We start from the raw sequence: 20,672 nt of genomic DNA, 5'->3' as shown, positions 1-20,672 counted from the left end.
ATATATAAGCTGATATCACTTGAGCAGCTCGCTTTCTTCAGTTGATAGATATATTTTACCATTGACTGTGGGCATGTATACACTTTAAGGATGTAGAGGGAGGGAGGGTGGAGGATCGTGGACTTACCTGCTTCCACGATCCTCCCCCACCGTCTTGACAGCTGTGTGACATCCCAGAAGGATGTCATTTTTTTTATTACAGGGGAGATGGAGCGCAATTGTGCTCCACCAAAAAGTGAGTGTTTTTTTTTAAAAAAACTGAACCCACTCCCCATCCCCAATGAGCACAGACTGCCCCCGTACAGTTCTGTGCCCATTTTAAAAGACCCACTACTTGTGGGGATGGAGGGACGACCCGGGACCAGCAGCCACATGGCCCGCACTCCTCGGGATGGTCCCGGGACTGCAGAAAAGTTTTTCATGGTCCCAGATATCCCAGGGAAAGTCCCTGGTCATCCCGGGTTGTCACCGAGTTCTCTGTACATCATTTGGACACACGCTGATGATCCAGGGACAACCCCCGGAAAAAGAGTTGGTGTAGACATGCCCTTTGACAATCCAGGAAAGAAAGAAAGAAAGAAAGAAAGAAAGAAAGAAAGAAAGAAAGAAAGAAGCAAAGGTGGAATGGGAGGGATTGACTCTTTGACCCAGTTTGCACATAATGTGAAGCCAGGATTTAAAACTACCTGGACAAGCCTGACCAAGTCCAAACAAAGCTTTGACCTTGTACGTTCTCCGCTTCCCTCTCTTCTTCCCATGCAGCCAGGAAGGGGACTTAACCAAAATTTAGTTTCTACGTTCCTGCCTTCTGGTTACATACAAACAAGGAACTGTGATTTAAAACAAACCAGCTACAAGCCCAGGATTATTTTACGGGTTTTTAAACTACAGTTTATACACAATGACAAGCCAGGAATTGCAGAAACTGAAACTGAATCCTGGTTAAGGCCTCCGGTTTGCAGTGCAAACGTGAGGGGAAGCGGAGTGCATGAGCCTGAATCTTTGCTCAGTTCACAGAGGCTCACCCACACAACATTAATGCATGGATTAGCGTTAAAAGTGAAAGCGGCCTTTATCATCATATTGTAAATGCCGTGTCAGTACAGTAATCGAATTATTGAAATATAAGGTCATGGAAAGTATTTTTTTTTAAAGGCTACAGTAAGGAAAATTATCATTCCCTCTATTATCAGACTGTAAGTGCTGTGGGTTGTGTAGCCAAAACAGCACTACCGATTCACAAAAGGGGAGGGAGAGAAACCCAAAACCATTCAATGAGCACTGAGCACGCTCAGTGGCCACAGAATACTGACTGACTGTTATGGGAGAGGAATGGAAAACTGGGGTAGGTGGAATGGTATGGAATGGCTTAAATCCTGAGCAGGAAGCCCTCCATACTTGGTTTATATATTTTCCATTCCTCTTACATTTAATTTGATAATCTAACTGTATACCAGTAAATGTTTAATGGTGTGGCTTATTCACATTTAAAGTAACTGTATTCAAACAACTATATATTCAGCAGGATTAAACCGTGTTTTCCACATTTTAAGATATACAGGGAATATTGAAACATGTTTAAGATGGACTTTCCTAGACAAAAGGCATTAATACTATTACTTTAAAATCTAGTAATTTAAAAATATGGTAATTTATTTTTTGTATAATTACAATAGGGTAGCCTCTTCCCGAAGAACATTAATCTGTAAATAGCTGTGGCTGCAATTCTATATAAAATTAGGCTGCTTAAACATAAGCTTCAAAGAACACAGCTGATTTTTTTTTTAAAAAAAACTTTTTCTGAGTTGATTGGTAATTATATAGAGTCAAAATTATGTCTTAAAAACTTTATTAATAATTATATGAATATATAAAAAAGAAAACAAAAGAAAACAATATTACGAAGAACCAAAATAGTGCATTTATCATACCAGCAACAAAAAGGACTATCAAATAAGGAAACTTCCTTAAATTATACTTTTCCATGTTTTTGCTGATTAATTTTAGCTTATTTAAATTACTGTTTCTGCTAATTTTAAGTTCCTTTTGTTTTGTGTTTTATCACTAATATTATTGTATTTTGTCTTATTATGTATGTCACCCTGAGTGCTTCAGTTATAGGCCTACTCAGAATCCAATATAAACTTCTCCTGTTGACCTACAAAGCTTTTCACTGTCTAGCTCCTTCCTATCTTTCCTCTCTCATCTCACACTATTGCCCCGCTCGTGCTCTTCGCTCCTCTGATGTCATGTTTCTCACCTGCCCAAGGGTCTCCACTTCCCTTGCTCGGCTTCGTCCATTTTCTTCTGCTGCCCCTTATGCCTGGAACGCTCTTCCAGAACATTTGAGAACTACAAGTTCAATCGCAGCTTTTAAAGCTCAGCTAAAAACTTTTCTTTTTCCTAAAGCTTTTAAAACTTGAATTGTTCTGACTTTTATACTGCCTGTTTGGTGCATTCTCTTACCCTCCTTATTGCTTTATTATGATTTTATTAGAATGTAAGCCTATGTGGCAGGGTCTTGCTATTTATTGTTTTACTCTGTACAGCACCATGTACATTAATGGTGCTATATAAATAAATAAATAAATAATAATAATACTCATAGTTGAAACCATCACTATCATCATCATCAGAAGAAGGACCTATTGGGATTTACTCACAGGTAAATGTGTGTAAGATTGCAGTCTTAATTATTATTTTTTGTAAAAAAAAAAAAAGATTGCAAAGCAATTTTCAATTCAAAAAGTGTTGTGTATAATAGAATAATTTAGTAACGACAAAAGTAAAAGTAACAAAATATGTTCTGTTTACAAGGCACCTCACTATATATTGTCCTACTGTGGTGTTCTGAACCAAGTGACAGCAAAGAAAATTATGCTGTCTTTTCTTTATCCAATATACACACTCTATCAGACTTGGGATGGGGTAGAGCAGTATTAAAATCTCAAAAATGTAACTAAACTGGTTTTTAAGACTGTTTTCCAAGATAATGAAATAAAACTATTCCCCATCAGCACTAAAATCTAGAAATATATATATATATATATTCTATAATTATGAATTTATGATTTCCTAGTCAAAAATCAAAGGAATAGTGATATATTCTCCTGAATCATGTGATGAACCCATATCATGTTATGATCCTCCTGAGTAACACCAGAGCATCGCACAGCACCATCCCACCATTGATGGAGATTTGGCTTTTGTGAATCACTTATTGACCTGGGCCCTTTCAACACCTAAGGGTTATCCCAGGAAAATGGAGGGATCATCCCTGCCTGCTCCCAGGATCCCCTGTGTGTCATTTGGATGCACAGGGATGATTCCAGGACAATCCTGGGATAAATGGCTGGTGTAGACATGCTTCTGGTTTGCTTGACACACCAGGCTCCCACCATTTCAACCATGGTGAACTGCACTCTGTGCCACGTGCCATTTTGAATACACAACTCCCAGTGGGGTTGTGGTGTGTTGTGAGAACCGGGCCATCGGGGGTTATGTGAGCGTTAAACACCCCTCGCACAACCCTCGATTTGTTTTGTTTGTTTGATGGGCAAGGCTGTGTCATGGGGAGCTCATTTTAAGTGAATATGTTCCTAAATGCAGAACATTGTAATGTACTAGAAAATAAGCATAACAGTTCCATCCGTTTCAATCGGAAGTTTAAGTATATGCTGTAAATTCTTCCACTGAAATCAATGATAGTTAAAAATGCTGGTTGGATAGTGCCAATAACAAACATCAGTAGAGATGTTAAATTAACATGCAAATATAAAAGTCCATCTTCCACTTGCTTCAGTCATTAATTAGTCATTTCAGGTTCTATACACATATAAAATAGAAAATAAAAATATACCACTATAACCGGCATGATCATAGAACGGACTACCTGAAGAACAAAAAGAAAAAGAGATAGTTATTAAGTCACAAATATAGCATGGAGTTATAGTTAACAGATTAGCTATTAAACAAGTGAGTTCAATAATTCAGTCCTGAATTGTATAACCATTATATTTAATGAGTTTCCTGTTTCCATAGAAGAAGAAGAAATGCCCTTATTTGCTTCACATGCGCCCTATCCAACAACAGTTGAATTCACATTATGTGATGGAAATAACTGTGTTAACATTGATCCTGTACCTTTGGGGTAACATCCAATATTGCACGAACAGACTTCCACTTGCTCAACAGGACTTTCCTCTCCTCTCCTCCCCCTAGCAGTTTCCCCCAAAGCTACTCCAGAGGGTTCCCTCTACCTCCCAGAGCATATTTGGGGGACGGGGATGAAGAGGGAAGGGGAATCTGCTCCGCTGATGATTGCTGTTCCATCGACAGATGGACACAATTGGATTTCAGCCTGGGAATAGATTAATTCAATCATTAATATCTATAAGCTCAGAATTCCGGTTTTAACTTGAATTAATAAGCTTATACCAAGGAGTTTTAAAGTATAAAAACCTGCATTTGTCTGCAAGAAAAAAAAGTCCCATTGAATAGTCAGGCTGAAAGGTAACAGTCTGAAAAGCCACGCCATTCATGATTGAATTTGTACATTTAGGGTGTGTGTGTGTGTGTGTGTTTGCTTTTTCAAAGTTGACCAAGAAGCTGAATCTTCCAAGATGACAAAAGAGAACTTTGGCACACATAACCAAAATCTGAATCAAGACAAAGATTGTGCGCTACCTATTATCTTTGTAGAGCAATGAGAACACGTTTTTCTCTTACTGCAACTTGGCAGAATTAGTATAACTTGAGAAAACTTTCCTTATATTTCATTGAAAAACCCTGAAAGGTTTCAATGGGTGTAACCAGAGCAGACCCAATGAAATCAATGAGACGTAAGTTAGTCATGACTAAGTCTGGATAAAACCCAAAGTGTTTGTACTGTTCTCAGCTGTTGCAAGATGCAGATGCAGCATGCCATTTTAACAGCATACTAATAACATTACTAGTTACTAGCAAAATGTCCAGTCTTATGCAGTGGAGAGAAAGCCAATATATTTATGATCAGGAGCTTGTGAGGAAGTCTCCCATGAGCTTGCTTGGCAGACTCTGGGTTGCCTACCTGTAAGATCTGTCTCATCTGGGGTTGGGAACCAGCATTCCAGGTACTGCTCTGTGGAGGAAGACCTCTGTGAGCTTACTTATGAGACACTGTGGTGCCTACCTGTAAGACCTGTACCACTTGGTCTTGGGCTTGAGAAGGGAAGTGGCCCTGCAAGCGTTTTCAGAAACCAACAGCCCAAGATGCACTGTGTCTGTGAGGAAGACCTCTGTGAGCTTGCCTGTGATGCCTACCTGTTCATTAGAAAGTGTCTCAAGTTCCTTGGGAAGGAGCATGTAAGCTTTGACTTGCTGTGGATTTTAAAACTTCAAACCACACCCAAAAGAGCTAATGAGGAATGGTTGATAAATTGTGCAGAGGCTGCAATGAGAGGCTGTGACACCTGACAGGGAAGTAAAGCCACCCTGTGTGTACGATTCCTCCAACTTGGCTTGCTATTGAACTAATTAATCCTGATATCTTGGTTTGAGATCTTTGGGATTTATACTTTGTTGTAGTTATCTCTAAAATTATTTTAATCATCAAAAGAAAGCCTTGTCAATATATAAAAACAGAGAAGTTATGTCCTGCATAACTCAAACAAACAGTTGGATTTCTTTCATTAGTTCCAAAATTTATTCAGCTTCTCTGACATTAGAAGCAAATTGTACTCCTGGTCTCACTTACTTTTTCAGGAATTTTGGAACTAGACACGAGCCATTTAAATAATCAAGACAAACTTTCTTCCATCTGTCTGTCCCTAAGTAAGTACTGAAGCCAAACTTGACTTTGGACAGTTTGCTACATATCCAGGCTTCCAATAATGTTACAGATTGTAACTTGTTTACTTTTGTCCCATGAACTTAATGGGAGACAGTGACAACCAAGGCCACTCTCATCTGCCTTATGGGTCTGCGCCTATATTCACATAATCCTAACCAACTTTCTTGATTAAGTTTCCATATAACACTAGAGTGTGTTGAAGGGACAGAACATTGTTACTAGTTATTATATATAAATGTATGTTAAACACTTCCCAAAGTACCTGGCATCAGAAAGACTATTTGCCAATGACATATTACAAAACACTAGTGCATTGTTGTGACTGTTACCATGTTTAAGGAGAACTCTTGCATCACTGATCTATGAGATGCCATATTATGAAGATGATTACTGTATTTAAGAACAAACAGCTATGTTAAACTTACAGCCTCCTAGGCTGCAAGCCTACACACGCTTCCCTGAATTAAGTCTCATTGAATTCAATGACACTAACTTCTGAGTACACATGCATAGGATTGCACTGTTATTCATCTTTGTTTCTATCCTGGAAGTATTTGACAGTGATGCAGTGTCACAGAATCAATTCAAATCTCAAGGAGGATATCCGTCTTCATTAAACATCCAATGTGACATTTAATGCTAGCACGTAGGCATGGAAATGAGTATAATAGCTGGGTGTGGGTCTAATCTCTATGTTTCATAATGTGGTACGTGCAATTTGCAATGAAAGTGCAGAGTAACAATAGCCATCAAAGTCACGTTAATGTTCCAAGACTGATCTGTATTTATCTTCAATAGCAACAAAACCATGAATGTAATCACAGCAGATTTTATCAGTTACGTTTTTGTCTATTCCATGATGGAGGAAGGTAGAAAGAAAGTGTAAGATGAATAATATGTATGACATATTCAACAGTATTGCAAAATAGAAACTGGTTTGGAGGAGATTCTTCAAAAAACTTAGTTTAATTCTAATGTTGATTTCTTACTATTTGTTGAAATCAAATAGTAATTCTTACCATCCAAGTAAATAATTTTCACTAAAAGAAATTCAGGTTTTATCATACAGGCAGACCAAATCTAGTTGAGTTGCAGAACACTGCAGACCTTCACAAGCAAGCTTCTAGGGTATCAAGTATTTTACCCAAGGTGCCAGCATTCTCTTCGGCCTTCATTCCCCAGCTAATCACAACTGTCCAAACCCCAAATCTATAGCCTTTCCAGGGTGCTTGAGAAGAATAAGAAAAGAAACAGAGGGCATGTCTAGACCTCCCAGCGTTCCAGGAGGGATGGGGGAGGATCACACGGTATTCTGCTCATGAGATCCTTCCCCAGTCCACACGCGACATGCGTCATCCTAGGAGGAAGGAGGACGTCGCGCCCACCATTTTTTATTTATTATTGAAGATGAGCACATGAGCGCTCCATCGCTCATGAACCGCCTAGAGAGCTTCAGCTATTGGGTGGTATAAAAATGTAATAAATAAATAAAGTTTTTTTAAAAAAGATCCTGAAGAGCTTCTTGCTCCATGCCCAGTTCCTGGCTCCTCGTGTTTACTCGCGAGGAGATGCACAGGGATGATCCTGGGGCGATCCCTGGGATAACGACTTGTCTAGACATGCCCAGAGAGTGGACTCTTGCAAATCTGAGTAGCCTATAGTAGTTTCCTGCCCCTTAGCCAGAAACACTTTAAGCCCACTTATACTTAAGTTTTATTAACAACAATTATATGTGATAATAAGCTGCACGATAAAACAAATAATAAACCATAGCTATTGTTTAGCTTAGACTTCTCTTTACTAGACTAGAGACACAACCATATCATTTGGCATGGTATCCTATAGGTTCTTTTCTGCAGTCTGTAGCACTGCCTACTTGCTGAGCTCCAAGACAAACAGGCCTTAAGTTTTGGCAAGCCTTTATTTTTATCCTCATCCAGCCCACATAATCCCCATTCCCTCTGTGTGCCTTTTCTGTGGAAGCTTGAATCAATTAATTTGCCAAGTTTCTCATTCTGGCATGGTAAATACCCATTAAGGTCCATATATCAAGCATGAGAAATTGGTTGCTATTTTCCTTCTTTTCACAGGCTGTTATTGCACTTTTTGGAAGATAAGATATATGAAGGAAAAACTTAACCTACCATGAAGAACTGAATGGTGCTGGTTATTGGATTACTAAGATCTTTAGCATGTCCCAATGAGTGTCACAAGTATATCATTCTATTACTACTACATTTGTATTTATGCTGCCTGTTCATCACAAAAGGAGAACAACACATACAGAGTTTCCTACTTACAATTTTGACTTGAATTAAAACACTAACAAAATAATAATAAAAGAAGAGATGATGTTGATGATGGTGACGTTGATGATGAGTACACGATTACTACTGCATTTCTTTCCAGCCTTTTTTCCTCTTTCAAGGAACCCAAGGCAGGTTGCATGATCCTACTCTCCATTTTACCCCCACAACAACCTTGTGAGGCAGATCAGGTTGAGAGTCTGTGACTGGCCCAAAGTCACCCACTGAACTCCCTGACCGAGTGGGGACTAGAACCTGCGTTTCTGAAATCTCAGCTCAACACTTTAACCACTCTTCCACACTGGATATAACTCGCATCTCCAAATTATGTGGCTTGATTTAATTAAAATCACAAGTACATGGAATACATTCGGTTCCAACAAAGTACAAAGGCATCTGAAAACAGGGTCAGCTAAAAGGTTTTGTTCAGATAAAAATTAAGTCATTATACGTTGAAGAAGGTTGAAGTAAAAAGTTAATCAAGCAAATAAATGAAATAATTACTGCCCTCTGTGGACAATATCACACCTTTAACTTTGCACTGTAATGTGAAGAATAGGAAAAGGGTACATTGTATTTATGATTTCGGTTGTTGGAGCGAGTTACTTTACTAGTTTAACAAGACTGATCCAGGATACATATGAAGTCACCACGCAAAGTTAAGGATACAATACTGTCCACAAAATAGGATAATTTCCTAAAGTTTGCATTTTTTTTCATAATTTAAGCAATATGATCTAATGGATTAATAGTAAATGTGTTTTTTTCCACTGAACAATTAAATGAAGCAAAAAATGCTTCATTTTAACGTTCTGTAGCATCACTAAACAAATTAAGAAAAAAACTTTTAAATTAATTAATATGTCTCTATTATAGCAATATTATTACTTACTACCTCCAGGGTCTTGCATAAAATAAGCAGAAACGTTGGCTTCATCTCTTCCATATTGATTCTGTGCCACCAAGGTATAATTGCCATTGTTCACATGGGTAGGGTTGTCCAGCTGAAGGCAGCCATGGTATTCAGTCTGATTGCTAGCATGTATTTTTGTACAGATATAAGCCGACTCATTCAGCTTGACCCCATCATGCAGCCAAGTCAGGATAGGCTGAGGATTCCCTCTCACGCTGAATGGAATACACCAGTGGTGGTCCGGATATGGCATTTCCAGGAATGTGATATTCGGTGGAACTATATTAAGAACAGTAAAAGCAACATTAGTATCCCATGTTATCTCCTCTTTGGAAAATCATCGGCTTGTTTTAAATAATTAAAGCTAAAGAATTTGCTGAAAGGCAGAATACAAATGCAATGAATTAATTGTTCATATATCTATTAATAAGGAGATTCTCTAGAACAGCAGATGGGTGTATAGGTTCCCCACCCCTGCTCAGAAGTATGTTATAATAAAAGATCGTTTATGCTTTTATTCTTCACTTTTTTTGGTGTGTGGGGGGGGGGCACAATCTTGTTTATACCCTTCTGTCACTCAGTGCTTCTTACCCTATGTTTGTTCTATATAAACCTTTAATACATCTCACATTTAGACACAGCTCCTTTTCTGTATCTACTCTCTCATGAATGTTACTTCAGAAAATTTTCTGAGTAGTGTTTAGACCAGATGTTGATAAAGCCAGGCAATGCTAAACTTCGACAGTAAATGCAGCATAGTTCTCTTAAAACCTTGATTCATGCACGATGTCAGAAACAGAACACGGAAGGAAATGCTTGATTTAATTGTCTATGGTCATGCTCTTATCATGCTTTATGGCTAAGAGAAGAGAAATGCTGTCCCATCAATCAATTCCCTACTGTAATCTATGGAACTGGGCCAGATGCAAAAGATACAGCTTAGGTGATTGTCATCATTTACTGACAGTACCAACTCCCTTGCTCAGTAGCCTCATATACACAAAAAACACAAGGGACTCTGTTTGGAGGAAGGGTGATATTTATGGCTATATATATTTAATGACAATCTGAAAAAAAACTTTGTCTTCAATGCTAATTCACTCCTTGCAAATATACACTTCACATATGATCAAAATCAACAGCTGGACAATACCTTTATTAGGAACAACCAAAATGTCTCAAAAGTGTGCAAGCTTTTGAGTTCTCCAGAAGCTGCTTTGCAGAATTACTCTTAGAATCCTGATAAGTAAAGTTCTACTTTGTTCCATTTTATATTATTATTATTATTATTATTATTATTATTATTATTATTATTATTGCACCATCAATGTGCTGTACAGAGTAAAACAATAAATAGCAAGACCCTGCCGCATAGGCTTACATTCTAATAAAATCATAATAAAATAAGGAGGGGAAGAGAATGCACCAAACAGGCAGTATAAAAGTCAGAGCAAAATCAAGTTTTAAAAGCTTTAGGAAAAAGAAAAGTTTTTAGCTGAGCTTTAAAAGCTGCAATTGAACTTGTAGTTCTCGAATGTTCTGGAAGAGCGTTCCAGGCGTAAGGGGCAGCCAAAAGCAACTGACTATTCCTCAACTTCTCCCTGATTGGTTCTTCTAAACAAATTGGGCACTATTCAACACTGCTGGCTCGCTAGCAGGACCCACCAGAATGGGAAACTAGTGGTTCCTGCAACACTCAGAAATGAGCGAAATGGTTGCTTCTGGAAAGGGATAGGTCAGCAGACCTTGCAGAAGAGAGCTCCACTGATCTGTCCCAAACTGGAAATGAGCATTTCTGCTCATTATCTGTGACCCTGTTCAGGCAACACGCTAAGCCTACCCGTACACTGCGCTCAACATCTAAGGTCCTCCTCCGAGTGCCTACTCCGAGGGAAGCTCGGAGGATGGCAAAAAGGGAGAGGGCCTTTTCAGTGGTTGCCCCCCGACTGTGGAATGATCTTCCCGATGAGGCTCGCCCGGCGCCAACATTGTTATCTTTTAGGCGCCAGGTCAAGACTTTTCTCTTCTCCCAGGCATTTTAACAGCATTTAATAACGTTAAGTTTGTTTTTAATGGACCCCAGAATTGTTATTTTTAAATGGATACTGTTGTTTTTATACTGTTTTTATATATTTTTTTTAATTTTTGTATACTTTTAATGTTTACTATTTTTAATTGTTGTAAACCACCCAGAGAGCTTCGGCTGTGGAGCAGTATATAAATGTAATAAAATAAATAAATAAAATAAAATAAATAAATAAGCCATGGTGGTTAAGCATTTTGAGCTAAACATTATGGCTTAGCTTGTCATGTGAACTATGACATAGGCCATAGCTAGACCTAAGGTTTATCCCTGGATCGTCCAGGGGTCAAACCTGTTCATCTAGGTGACACACAGGGGATCCAGTGCTCAGGCAGGGGTGAACCCTGGATGATCCCAGGATAAACCTTAGGTCTAGCTATGGCCTTAGTGTGCCGTGTGAACCATTCCTAACCATGATGGCTACATAACCACAGTTTAAACACACTCACTAACCATTTCCTGCAAAAGGTTTTGCAGCTTAACCATGACTTAATGTGTTGTCTGAATAGGCCCTCTATTACAATTGGAAGCACTGCTTCCTGTTGCGTCCCACTAGCACAACAGAAATGGCAGGAGCACATCAGCAGTACTGGATACTACCCACTGAATTTGGAACAGGAGTCAATTTGATTATTGCTCAGGAGAAATCAAAAGCTTGCACACTTTTGTAGCATTTTGTTGGTCCTAATAAAGGGATTTACACCAAGAAGAGAAACAAATTCTTAGGTTACAAGAATAAATTTATTAACAAAAATCCCAAAAGGTTTAGGCCTATCCCTTGTTTTGAGGCCTTCCTCAGTGTTTAGAGAAAAGTCTGCAGAGTTTTCACAGCAAAAAGATTGTCCCCTGTATTATTTTACTGGTGACTGGTAAGTCCTAATAAAGTTATTCCCCAATTGTGGGGTGGGTGGGTGGAGGGTATTTCTTAGGGGCCAACATAGCTATCTTTCATTTTTTATTTTTTTTACAAATTATGTATCTTTTTTATGGAAGGGTCAGAAGAAAATCTAAAACTGTAGTTCTCTACTGATGTCATTTGACTGATTATCAGCACCTAAAACGTTACATAAAGTTATTTACATACAGAACACTGTGAGGTCAACAGAAGCTTGGTCTTCGCCCACGCTGTTTTCTGCTATACAAGAAATCTGCACTCCATGGTCATTTGATGAAACATTCCTTATGGTTAGAGAAGCTGGGCTCTTATTTGTATCACTCTAGAAGAAAACAACAACAACAACAAAGAAATAAATGGATGAAGAGTAGTTCTGTTGAGTTCCTCAACCATGGTCATCTACATCCTGCTAATGCTAAGAAACTTATTTAAATAAATTTAAATAAACATTTACAAAACATTTTATGAAATATTAATAAAATGTTCATCAGTTTGTAGATCTACAGTTTTGTTTCTGGCTATGCATTCACTGGACAGACTTGCTGCATGGGAGACGCAGAAGAAAGAGAGTTGGTGACCTATCAGCAGACCAACCATTCATTAGAGACCATCAGTGTCTACATGCATTCTGCCTCCCTCATTTCATGGACTTTCTGGACTTATGGCACATGTTTGCTCAGGACAGGACAAGATGATAGAAGCTCAGTAAGACCAAGAGGTGATGGATGGTAATTGTATTTTATACTCATAATTACTTGTAACATTACACTTCCAATGATTGTTGATTCCAGTGAATCCAATTTTGGGCCCATTAAACTTTCAGTTTTTGTTGCTTGAGCAAATCTGTAATAAATCTCAAAATGGTATAGCATTTGCCCTGTGGAATGTTAAAATAGACGAAAAGCTCAAGGAAAAGACAATAATTCCACCTTTCAAAACTCAATATTGCTTACCCGTCTCAAACTGTTGGATAATGCAGACGTCTGTATTAAAAGCAATAAAAATCAAAAGAATCCACTTTTTCCTAGGATTTCTACTCATGCTCCCTTTCCCCCTTTAGAGGCAAAAAGTGCCACCCTCTGTTTCTTCAGGTATTAGCAATCCTATTATCATGGACTTCTATTGTTAGAGTTGTTACCTGATAACTAGAAAGTCATGCTACACCTTCCTTATCTTCATCATCTTCCCATCCACCTACAATTACATAACTTTGGGGCTTCAAAATTAAAAGAGGGCAAAGTCCAGAGCTGACTGCTGGTTGAAGAATGGAGGTAGGAAATCCAGCAGTTGCTTGGAGTGAGAGCATAGGACAGGACAAACGTCTTATTAAATGTGTGTTGTGAAGGAGGAGAATGAACGAGCTAAAGCAGGGAGACTTATCCTTTTAACCCACATCAAATTTGGCGCATTATGTTGCTATATATAGTTTAGAGAAAAGACATATCTGAAAGCTTTAGGACAGTATGCCTAGATAAGCTATAACTTCCTACCCTTATGGACTCTTAGCAAGACATTTCTATGGGTGCTGATGCATATTCCCATCTGCACCGAGATGCTTGACTGAGCACAACTGAACTGGTTGGACGACTCTTTTAATATTAACATGGATTTGCATCCATCTCTGTGCAGCCAACAATTGTTAACTACAGCTGGATAATAACCAATGCTCTTTGCTTTAAACCTTTAGTCACTAACCAGTGAGCTGACTTCCTGAATTTATCTATCAAGTAACTGCTCTTTTATTTTATTTATTTATTTATTTAATTACATTTATATACCGCCCCACAGCCGAAGCTCTCTGGGCGGTTTACAACATTTAAAAATAGTAAACATTAAAAGTATACAATTTAAACACACACACGCATAAAAACAGTATAAAAACAACAGTATCCATTTAAAAACAACAATTGTGGGGTCCATTAAAAACCATTCTCTGGAAATCCCCCTATCACAAATTTACCCAGGGTTTGAGCTGATTTTCCAAAGTATCTCAGCCAGGTATCCACAATGTTGCTTGCATATTTGCCAGTGGCAAGTGTCCCTTGCCCTCTGGAAATGAAGATCCATGGCAGCCTATACCAGACTCACTAATACAGGCATTTAGATAGGAACAGGAACGAGACACGTTTCTCCTTATCCAACCCTCCACTGAAGTGAGACAAGACCTTGTCTCTCCCTCCAGGCCTCCACTGAAGTGAGACAAGACCTTGTCTCTCCCTCCAGGCCTCCATTGTATCTGTGTCCTGATAAGATACAGAAAATATCACATAATTTTCTGAGAAAGAACAGAGGCCATAAAGTCCAAACTATCTGATGGCCTCTTAGGGCATGTCTACACCAGCCCTATATCCTGGGGTAGTCCCTGGATCATCCCTGTGTGACCAAATGATGCACAGGGGATTCCAGGGGCAACCCGGGAAGACTAGGGACTTTCCCCAGGATATAGGGAACCACAGAAAACCCATTTTTTTCACGATCCCGGGACCATCCTGCAGAGCGCAGGCCATGAGGCCGCTACTCCTCGATCGTCCCTTTTTGCAGGGCGCTTAAAATGGGCACAGAACTATATGGGGACAGTCCATGCCCATCGGGGGTGGGGAGCAGGTTTGATTGTTATTGTTGTTGTTACCTTTTTCAGAGGAGCACAGTTGCGCTCCTTCCTCTTCAGAAAAAAAATGCCTGCTGCGACGTCCTTCCAGGACGTTGCGCGGCCGTCAAAGATGTCGGGGCAGGATCACTGGTAAGTCCACGATCCTCCCCCTCCCTCCCTCTACACCCTATGGTGTAGACATGCACATAACCTTAGAAATTAAATGACAACCACCCAATTTTTGCTAACATCCTTGGTAATGTTTCTTTTAATAAACTGCCATTATAAACATGTTTGCATTTTTATATAAATGTAGAGAATGATTGGATCATAAACAAAAGGGTTAGTTATCCAAGAAGTGGCAGTTCCTGCTAATAGGCAGAGACATGTTTGTGCCTGGCATGGAGAAAGCAGGAGCTTTTGCGGACCACAAGTGCAGAAGGGAAAGAAAGCCTAGAAGTTGCATAGCCTGCCATTTGTCTGCTCTGGGGATTTATTCCCTGGTTGGCCCTATACCATGATGTCAGTCTAGTGGCAGCACGTAACAGAAAGATCAGAATGATCTCTTTATACATTTGAGGGCTTATAAGGGGAAGAGGATCATAAGCCCAGCCAATCTTGAGCTGTATCTTCCACTGGTCTCTAATTCAGACTGTGGATCATGCTGGTTTTGCTATGGATGTTGGGCAGTCACTGGTTGCCCGGGCTGCAACTCGTGGAGTTTTCTGGAACTCCTGATTGGCCCTTACAGCCCCAGGTGATTTTGCCTTCTGCAGACCCATCTGTTGTATCATCCTGTGTGGTTTGCATTGTGTCACAACTGGCCCTTTTAAATTTAGCAGGACGTGGACTTTGACTTAGTAAGTGGGAAAAGTCACCACTATGTGAAACTCAAGGAGGACCCTCCTTAAGTATATGCCTGTTGTGGTCCTGCAGACACACAACTGACAAATCTATTAACTCTTGGCAAAATACACACTCGCTCAGCATTGCAGAAATTATATATTGTGTAATTATACAATGGGTTATACGTAGGTTTTAGCAGAAATGAAGGCAAACAGAAAATTAACTATATTCTTCAAAATAAAAATCTTCAAAAATTGTGGACTGCCTTGGCAGATCCACATGCTTTAATATAAAATTCTTACCTCATGTTTTGATACAATATTACTGAAAACCCAAGCTATATTTGGTGGTGGAGTTCCTGTAGCATCGCAGTATAATGTGACACTTCTTCCTTCAACAACAGTGAGGTTATGTGTATTCAGCTTGACTGAAGGCAAGCCTATGAAACAAGGAAGTGATACTTTGTGATGTATTTGCCACAAATTCCACAGATAGAGCATACACATCTCAGTTCTCATAAATTATCAGATGTATTTTGTCATATCAGAACAGAGTTTTACAATAAAAGCTACATAGAATTCAATCCATTGTTAGCTTTAAATACATTAAAAGGAAGGACATTTAAGAGAAACGAGAAAGAGAAAAACATAAGAGTCACATTGAACAGCAGGTGAGGACATCTCTCTTCCAAGTGTTTATTACCGTATTTCTTCAATTCTAAGACGCCATCGATTCTAAGGCGCACCCCATTTTTATAGATGTTTATTTGCGAAAAGGCATCTTAGAATCAAAGAAATACGAACAAAGACACACACTTTACCAACATAACTGGCCTCCTCCTTAAGCATCCCTCACAGCCACTTCCCTACTCTAGCCTTACAGAAAAAGGACGGTAACATACAGCCCAATTTCCCCGCGCTAATCTCTCCCAAAAGCGCCGAGGCCGCCCCTGCACGATTGTACGCAGGGTGGGGAGAGCGGCTGGAGTGCAGAGCAATAGGCGCCGTCCGAGGACCGTCACGTGCTCGAGACCCTCTCTCGCCCCCTCTCTTGGAAAGAGGTGAGAGCGGCTCCTCATCTCGTGGCCTCCTCCGCTATTTCTACCAAGACAGGATTTGTGTGTGTGTGTGTTTTGTTTTGCGATCCCATCCGATATCTCTCTCTCTCTCCAATTCTGGGTTGCCGGAGGGTTTGCGCCCCGCCCATTTGGCTGGGGCCTCGCGCCAGGCTTTTGCTCTCTTGCTTCCCGTCTTGCGCCGCCTCTGGTGAGCCGGGAAGGTCAGTGCAACTGCAATTCACAGGCGAGACAGAGCAGGCAGGGCACAAAGGGCGGTAGATGGTTGCTGCCGCTGTCTCCCCACCACCACCCTTTTTCTCCACAGGACGAGGGAAGTGGTGTGTGCTTAACCCCACACCAACAAACTGTTGCTTGCTTGCTGTGATTGCCCTGAGGTGGGGGCTAAGGATTAAGCCGCTCCCCTTTTTTCTTCCTTTTATCTCTCTTGCAAATGTATGTTGCTGTGCGGGGAAGGGTTAGAGGCGATTATTACCGTATTTCTTCGATTCTAAGACGCCATTGATTCTAAGGCGTGACCCATTTTTAGAGCTGCTTATTTAGGGAAAAAAGTGTGTCTTAGAATCGAAGAAATACGGTATATCTTTTATTCACATTTAACACAGCTTCCCCCCAAACCCCGCAATCTCTATTCCTGCTGATGTCCGTCCTGGACTATTTCTAATTCATAGAAACTTCTTCACTGAATGTGCCATGAAATGTAATAGACAGAGATCAAAGTGCCTGCAAAATCCAGGATCCCATGCTAAAAGCTCCCAATTAGTTTTGCCATATCAACATTTCAACACATAAGGAGCTGTCGAATACAATATAGAGTAGTATCAAGTCCTACAAAGCAGTGTTGCTCTTAAATTATGAGTCACTTTTGACTGGGTTTTTTTTTATTATAGAGCTATCTGGGATATTGTGTACACAGTGGCTGGGTTCACACAACATGCTTACCCACCCAGTCTGGGTTTGTTGTTGCTGTTGTTGAACTGTGAGTTATCATTTTGTCTGAATGCAATGCATTTTCTGCAGGGTTACTTGACAACCATGCAGTGCAGCTTGTTAACCACCCTGAACAACCCAACAAGCCATGGGTTCTCAAAGTGGCTTGTTCTAAAAAAATAAACCACACTGCATGGTTAACGAGCCACCCTGTGGAAAACCTTCTGGGTTCAGACAACACGATAATCCACCTTTCGGAAAACACACTATGTTCAGACAACAACAATAACCATGAGAGTAACAACGCTATCAACATTTGAATGGGTGGTATATAGGCGCCACTCACAAATGGATAAATATATATTTGGTCTGCTTTTCCCCGCCCTTTTTAAGAAGGTTGTACTTGATACTTCTATGCATGTAATTTCTTGTTCTTTTTTCATTTTTCTTTTCACAATTTATTTTAAGTTTTGTTTTCTAAAATTCACAATAAAAAGAAAAAAAGATTAATAAAAATGGAAAACAAATTTAAAAAAGAAAAAAAGAAAAGCAAGCAAGCACAGGAGATGGAATCACAGCCCTCCTAGTCTGTGGCAATACAAGGGTTGTTTTGCAACTTAAAATTATCACTTGAAAACTTAAAAACAACAACAACAACAACCACCACCACCTCTCTTTCTCTCTCTTTCTCTCTCTCTCTCTCTCTCTGTTCAACCGAAACTTTTATTAGTTTTCATGCACAGATCTAGATTACATCATTCTTAGCTGCTAGAGGGAAAGATATGCCAACTACTCCACCCCACATTCCCTGGCAATTTCTGTTGTTAGCTGGCTATAAGAGAGCATCCACTGATATTTAACAAGCAATCTCTCTAACAAAAAGAAGGTACAGCCATTACTGGCATGAAGGTTAGGCCAACTTTGAATAGTCCTTCTAACCTTATTAACCCTCTCTTCTGCAAACTCAACCATTAACAATAACAGCAGCTAAAACATAAGATCCTCTTCCATTGATCCCTTACATGTGTTTGCAGTACACACACACCCCTACCTTTTAACTTGATGAGATTTTTTTTCTGCATTTTTCCCGTCATAACTAAACCCCAACATTCCAAGACAGATGCAGGAATTTATAATTTTATGTAAAAGCTTGACTATGCTATTGAAACAGAAGAGTGAATGGAGGAATGACTGATAGTTGAGGCTAGAATGGAATGGTGAGTGAGTGGCAGTTGGAGAAAAGGCGAAGACAGTCACTTAGGCCTTAGCTAGACCTAAGGTTTATCCTGGGGTCATCCCTATTCATGTAAATGACACACAGGATATCCCGGGAGCAGTCAGGGATGACCCCGGGACGATTCCAGGATAAACCTTAGGTCTAGCTAAGGCCTTAGTGAGCGGACAGGAAAGTGGGAGCTGAGTTAGGATTGAGAGATTTGCTAACCCATACTTTATTTAAAATCAGCCACTCTACATGTCAGTACTACACCTTCTAGCATGCTTTTGGCAGCCCGCAGGTGCCTGTATCCTCTGAGACATCCTCTTTCTGCCGATGCTGCTCCTAAATAGAGCATCAAGGAGTAACATCGTAGAGAAGGGGTGTTAAGCAGCTGTCAGTAGATGCTCCCCGCTGGGACTGCCTTGGCCTGAGCTTCTCACCCACCAAGTGCTCCATCAGGAGCCTGTACTGAAGGGCTGGGGCTGGGCCAAGCACTTTCCCTCCTTTGTTGGGTCTGTTTCTGGGCATGCGCAGATTGCCTCCCCTTCCTCCCTCCCTAAGGGAAAAGGCTGCATACTTGCTTCCCCCAGATTCTGAGAAAACAGTGATATCAGGACAGAGTGCCTTTGAGCATGTTTTGCTCCTCAGAGTTATGCTGTTGTATCTAGTTACGATTTTTTAAAAAACGTGGAAGGAGGCACCACAAATGGATGCAGCCTATTTATGTGGGTTGTTCCCTTTAATGTGGAATTGGGTTAACTGCTTGAGATCAACCTTGGAGTCAGGTTGTGAAAGACATGCAGTGGCAACCTGCCCATGCACTCACCAAAGGCCAATAAGTCTGGCCTCCCACCCAAGGCATGCTGGGTGTTGTAGGCATAAGCCTTGGTTTTCATTAAATTCTTTAAAAATACTTAAACCCCCAAATTCTGTGATTTAAGATTTTTCTGATACATTGGACAACCAGACCTATCAGCATGCCAAATTTCAAGTTTCTAACTCATCTGGAAGTAGCTAAAAACTTCCAGACATACAACGCACACACATAATTTCCACTTTATAGGTAGAGATAACAGAACTGGACAACTCTTCCACAAAACTAAAGGTTATAAATGTTAAGGGAAAAAAATCTCAATCTAGATTATGATGGGAAAAACGCATCAATATTCAAATATGTTTATTGCTGTTTTTTATTAGGTTCATAAAACAAATAATTTGGAAGATCATTAAGCACTCTCATTTGCCTATTCAAATAAGATTCAAATAAGATTAAAAAAAATAACTAGGGGGGTAAAGAAAACCCAAAGAACATTGGGCCAGGGATGAGGATGGGTGAGAAATTTGTCTAGTTCACATTTCAATGTAAACTTGCCAAATTCATGGTTTCAAAACCTGAACACAAACCAGAACACAGTAAAATGTTAGAATCCACACTTTTCCAAACTTTGCAATGCAGTTTGCAATAACAAAGATGTGTACAAATAATACATAGATTTGAAAAAGTGCACATACATACACACACACACACACACACACACACATATTCAAAAATGGATTACAAACAGTGCATACAAAAGTGTTTACATTTGGGGAAATGTGTACATAAATGATTTATTCATTTGTAAAAATTACTTGCAAAAATGCATACAAAGTGCACACAAATATGAGTAAATGTATGCAAAAAGCCTCCAGTCTCCAGTAGATTGGAGGAGAGAAGGGGAGCGGAGGGTTAACAAGCTCATGTACATCTGAATGAGGCCAATATCTATGCCTCTATTTGATGTGCAGTTTTGTAAAAAAAAGAAGAAATTTCTCACATCTGTTGATGTGAATCTCTTACAATTGAGAGGCTGTGTACCTCCACATCAAAAACAGTACACTATTTGTATAATATATACCTTTAAATGTATTCTTCAGATCAGAATCTACTGTACAGTATTTTGCAGCGGACAACATGCTTTTGCCAGTAGATCAATGAAAGGCTT

General features: G+C 39.7%; 1 protein-coding gene across 3 annotated transcripts in view; it reads right to left on the bottom strand.

Annotated features, from left to right (window-relative positions):
• The window catches only part of NTRK2 (neurotrophic receptor tyrosine kinase 2), a 187,552-nt gene that overhangs the window by 111,700 nt on the left and 55,180 nt on the right, over window positions 1–20,672 (bottom strand). For 2 of the 3 annotated variants that reach the window (XM_063129407.1, XM_063129406.1), the window contains exons 6-9: window positions 15,766–15,902; window positions 12,217–12,349; window positions 9,029–9,328; window positions 3,860–3,892 (exon numbers count right to left, since the gene is read on the bottom strand). In XM_063129407.1, the coding sequence (XP_062985477.1) occupies window positions 3,860–3,892; window positions 9,029–9,328; window positions 12,217–12,349; window positions 15,766–15,902 (603 nt within the window). The remainder of the gene's footprint in view (window positions 1–3,859; window positions 3,893–9,028; window positions 9,329–12,216; window positions 12,350–15,765; window positions 15,903–20,672) is intronic. The other variant, XM_063129405.1, reaches the window with a different exon arrangement.

Source organism: Elgaria multicarinata, chromosome 6, assembly GCF_023053635.1.
Source record: "Elgaria multicarinata webbii isolate HBS135686 ecotype San Diego chromosome 6, rElgMul1.1.pri, whole genome shotgun sequence".
Taxonomy (NCBI): Eukaryota; Metazoa; Chordata; class Lepidosauria; order Squamata; family Anguidae; genus Elgaria; species Elgaria multicarinata.
This window is presented reverse-complemented; position numbering and strand designations above follow the sequence as displayed.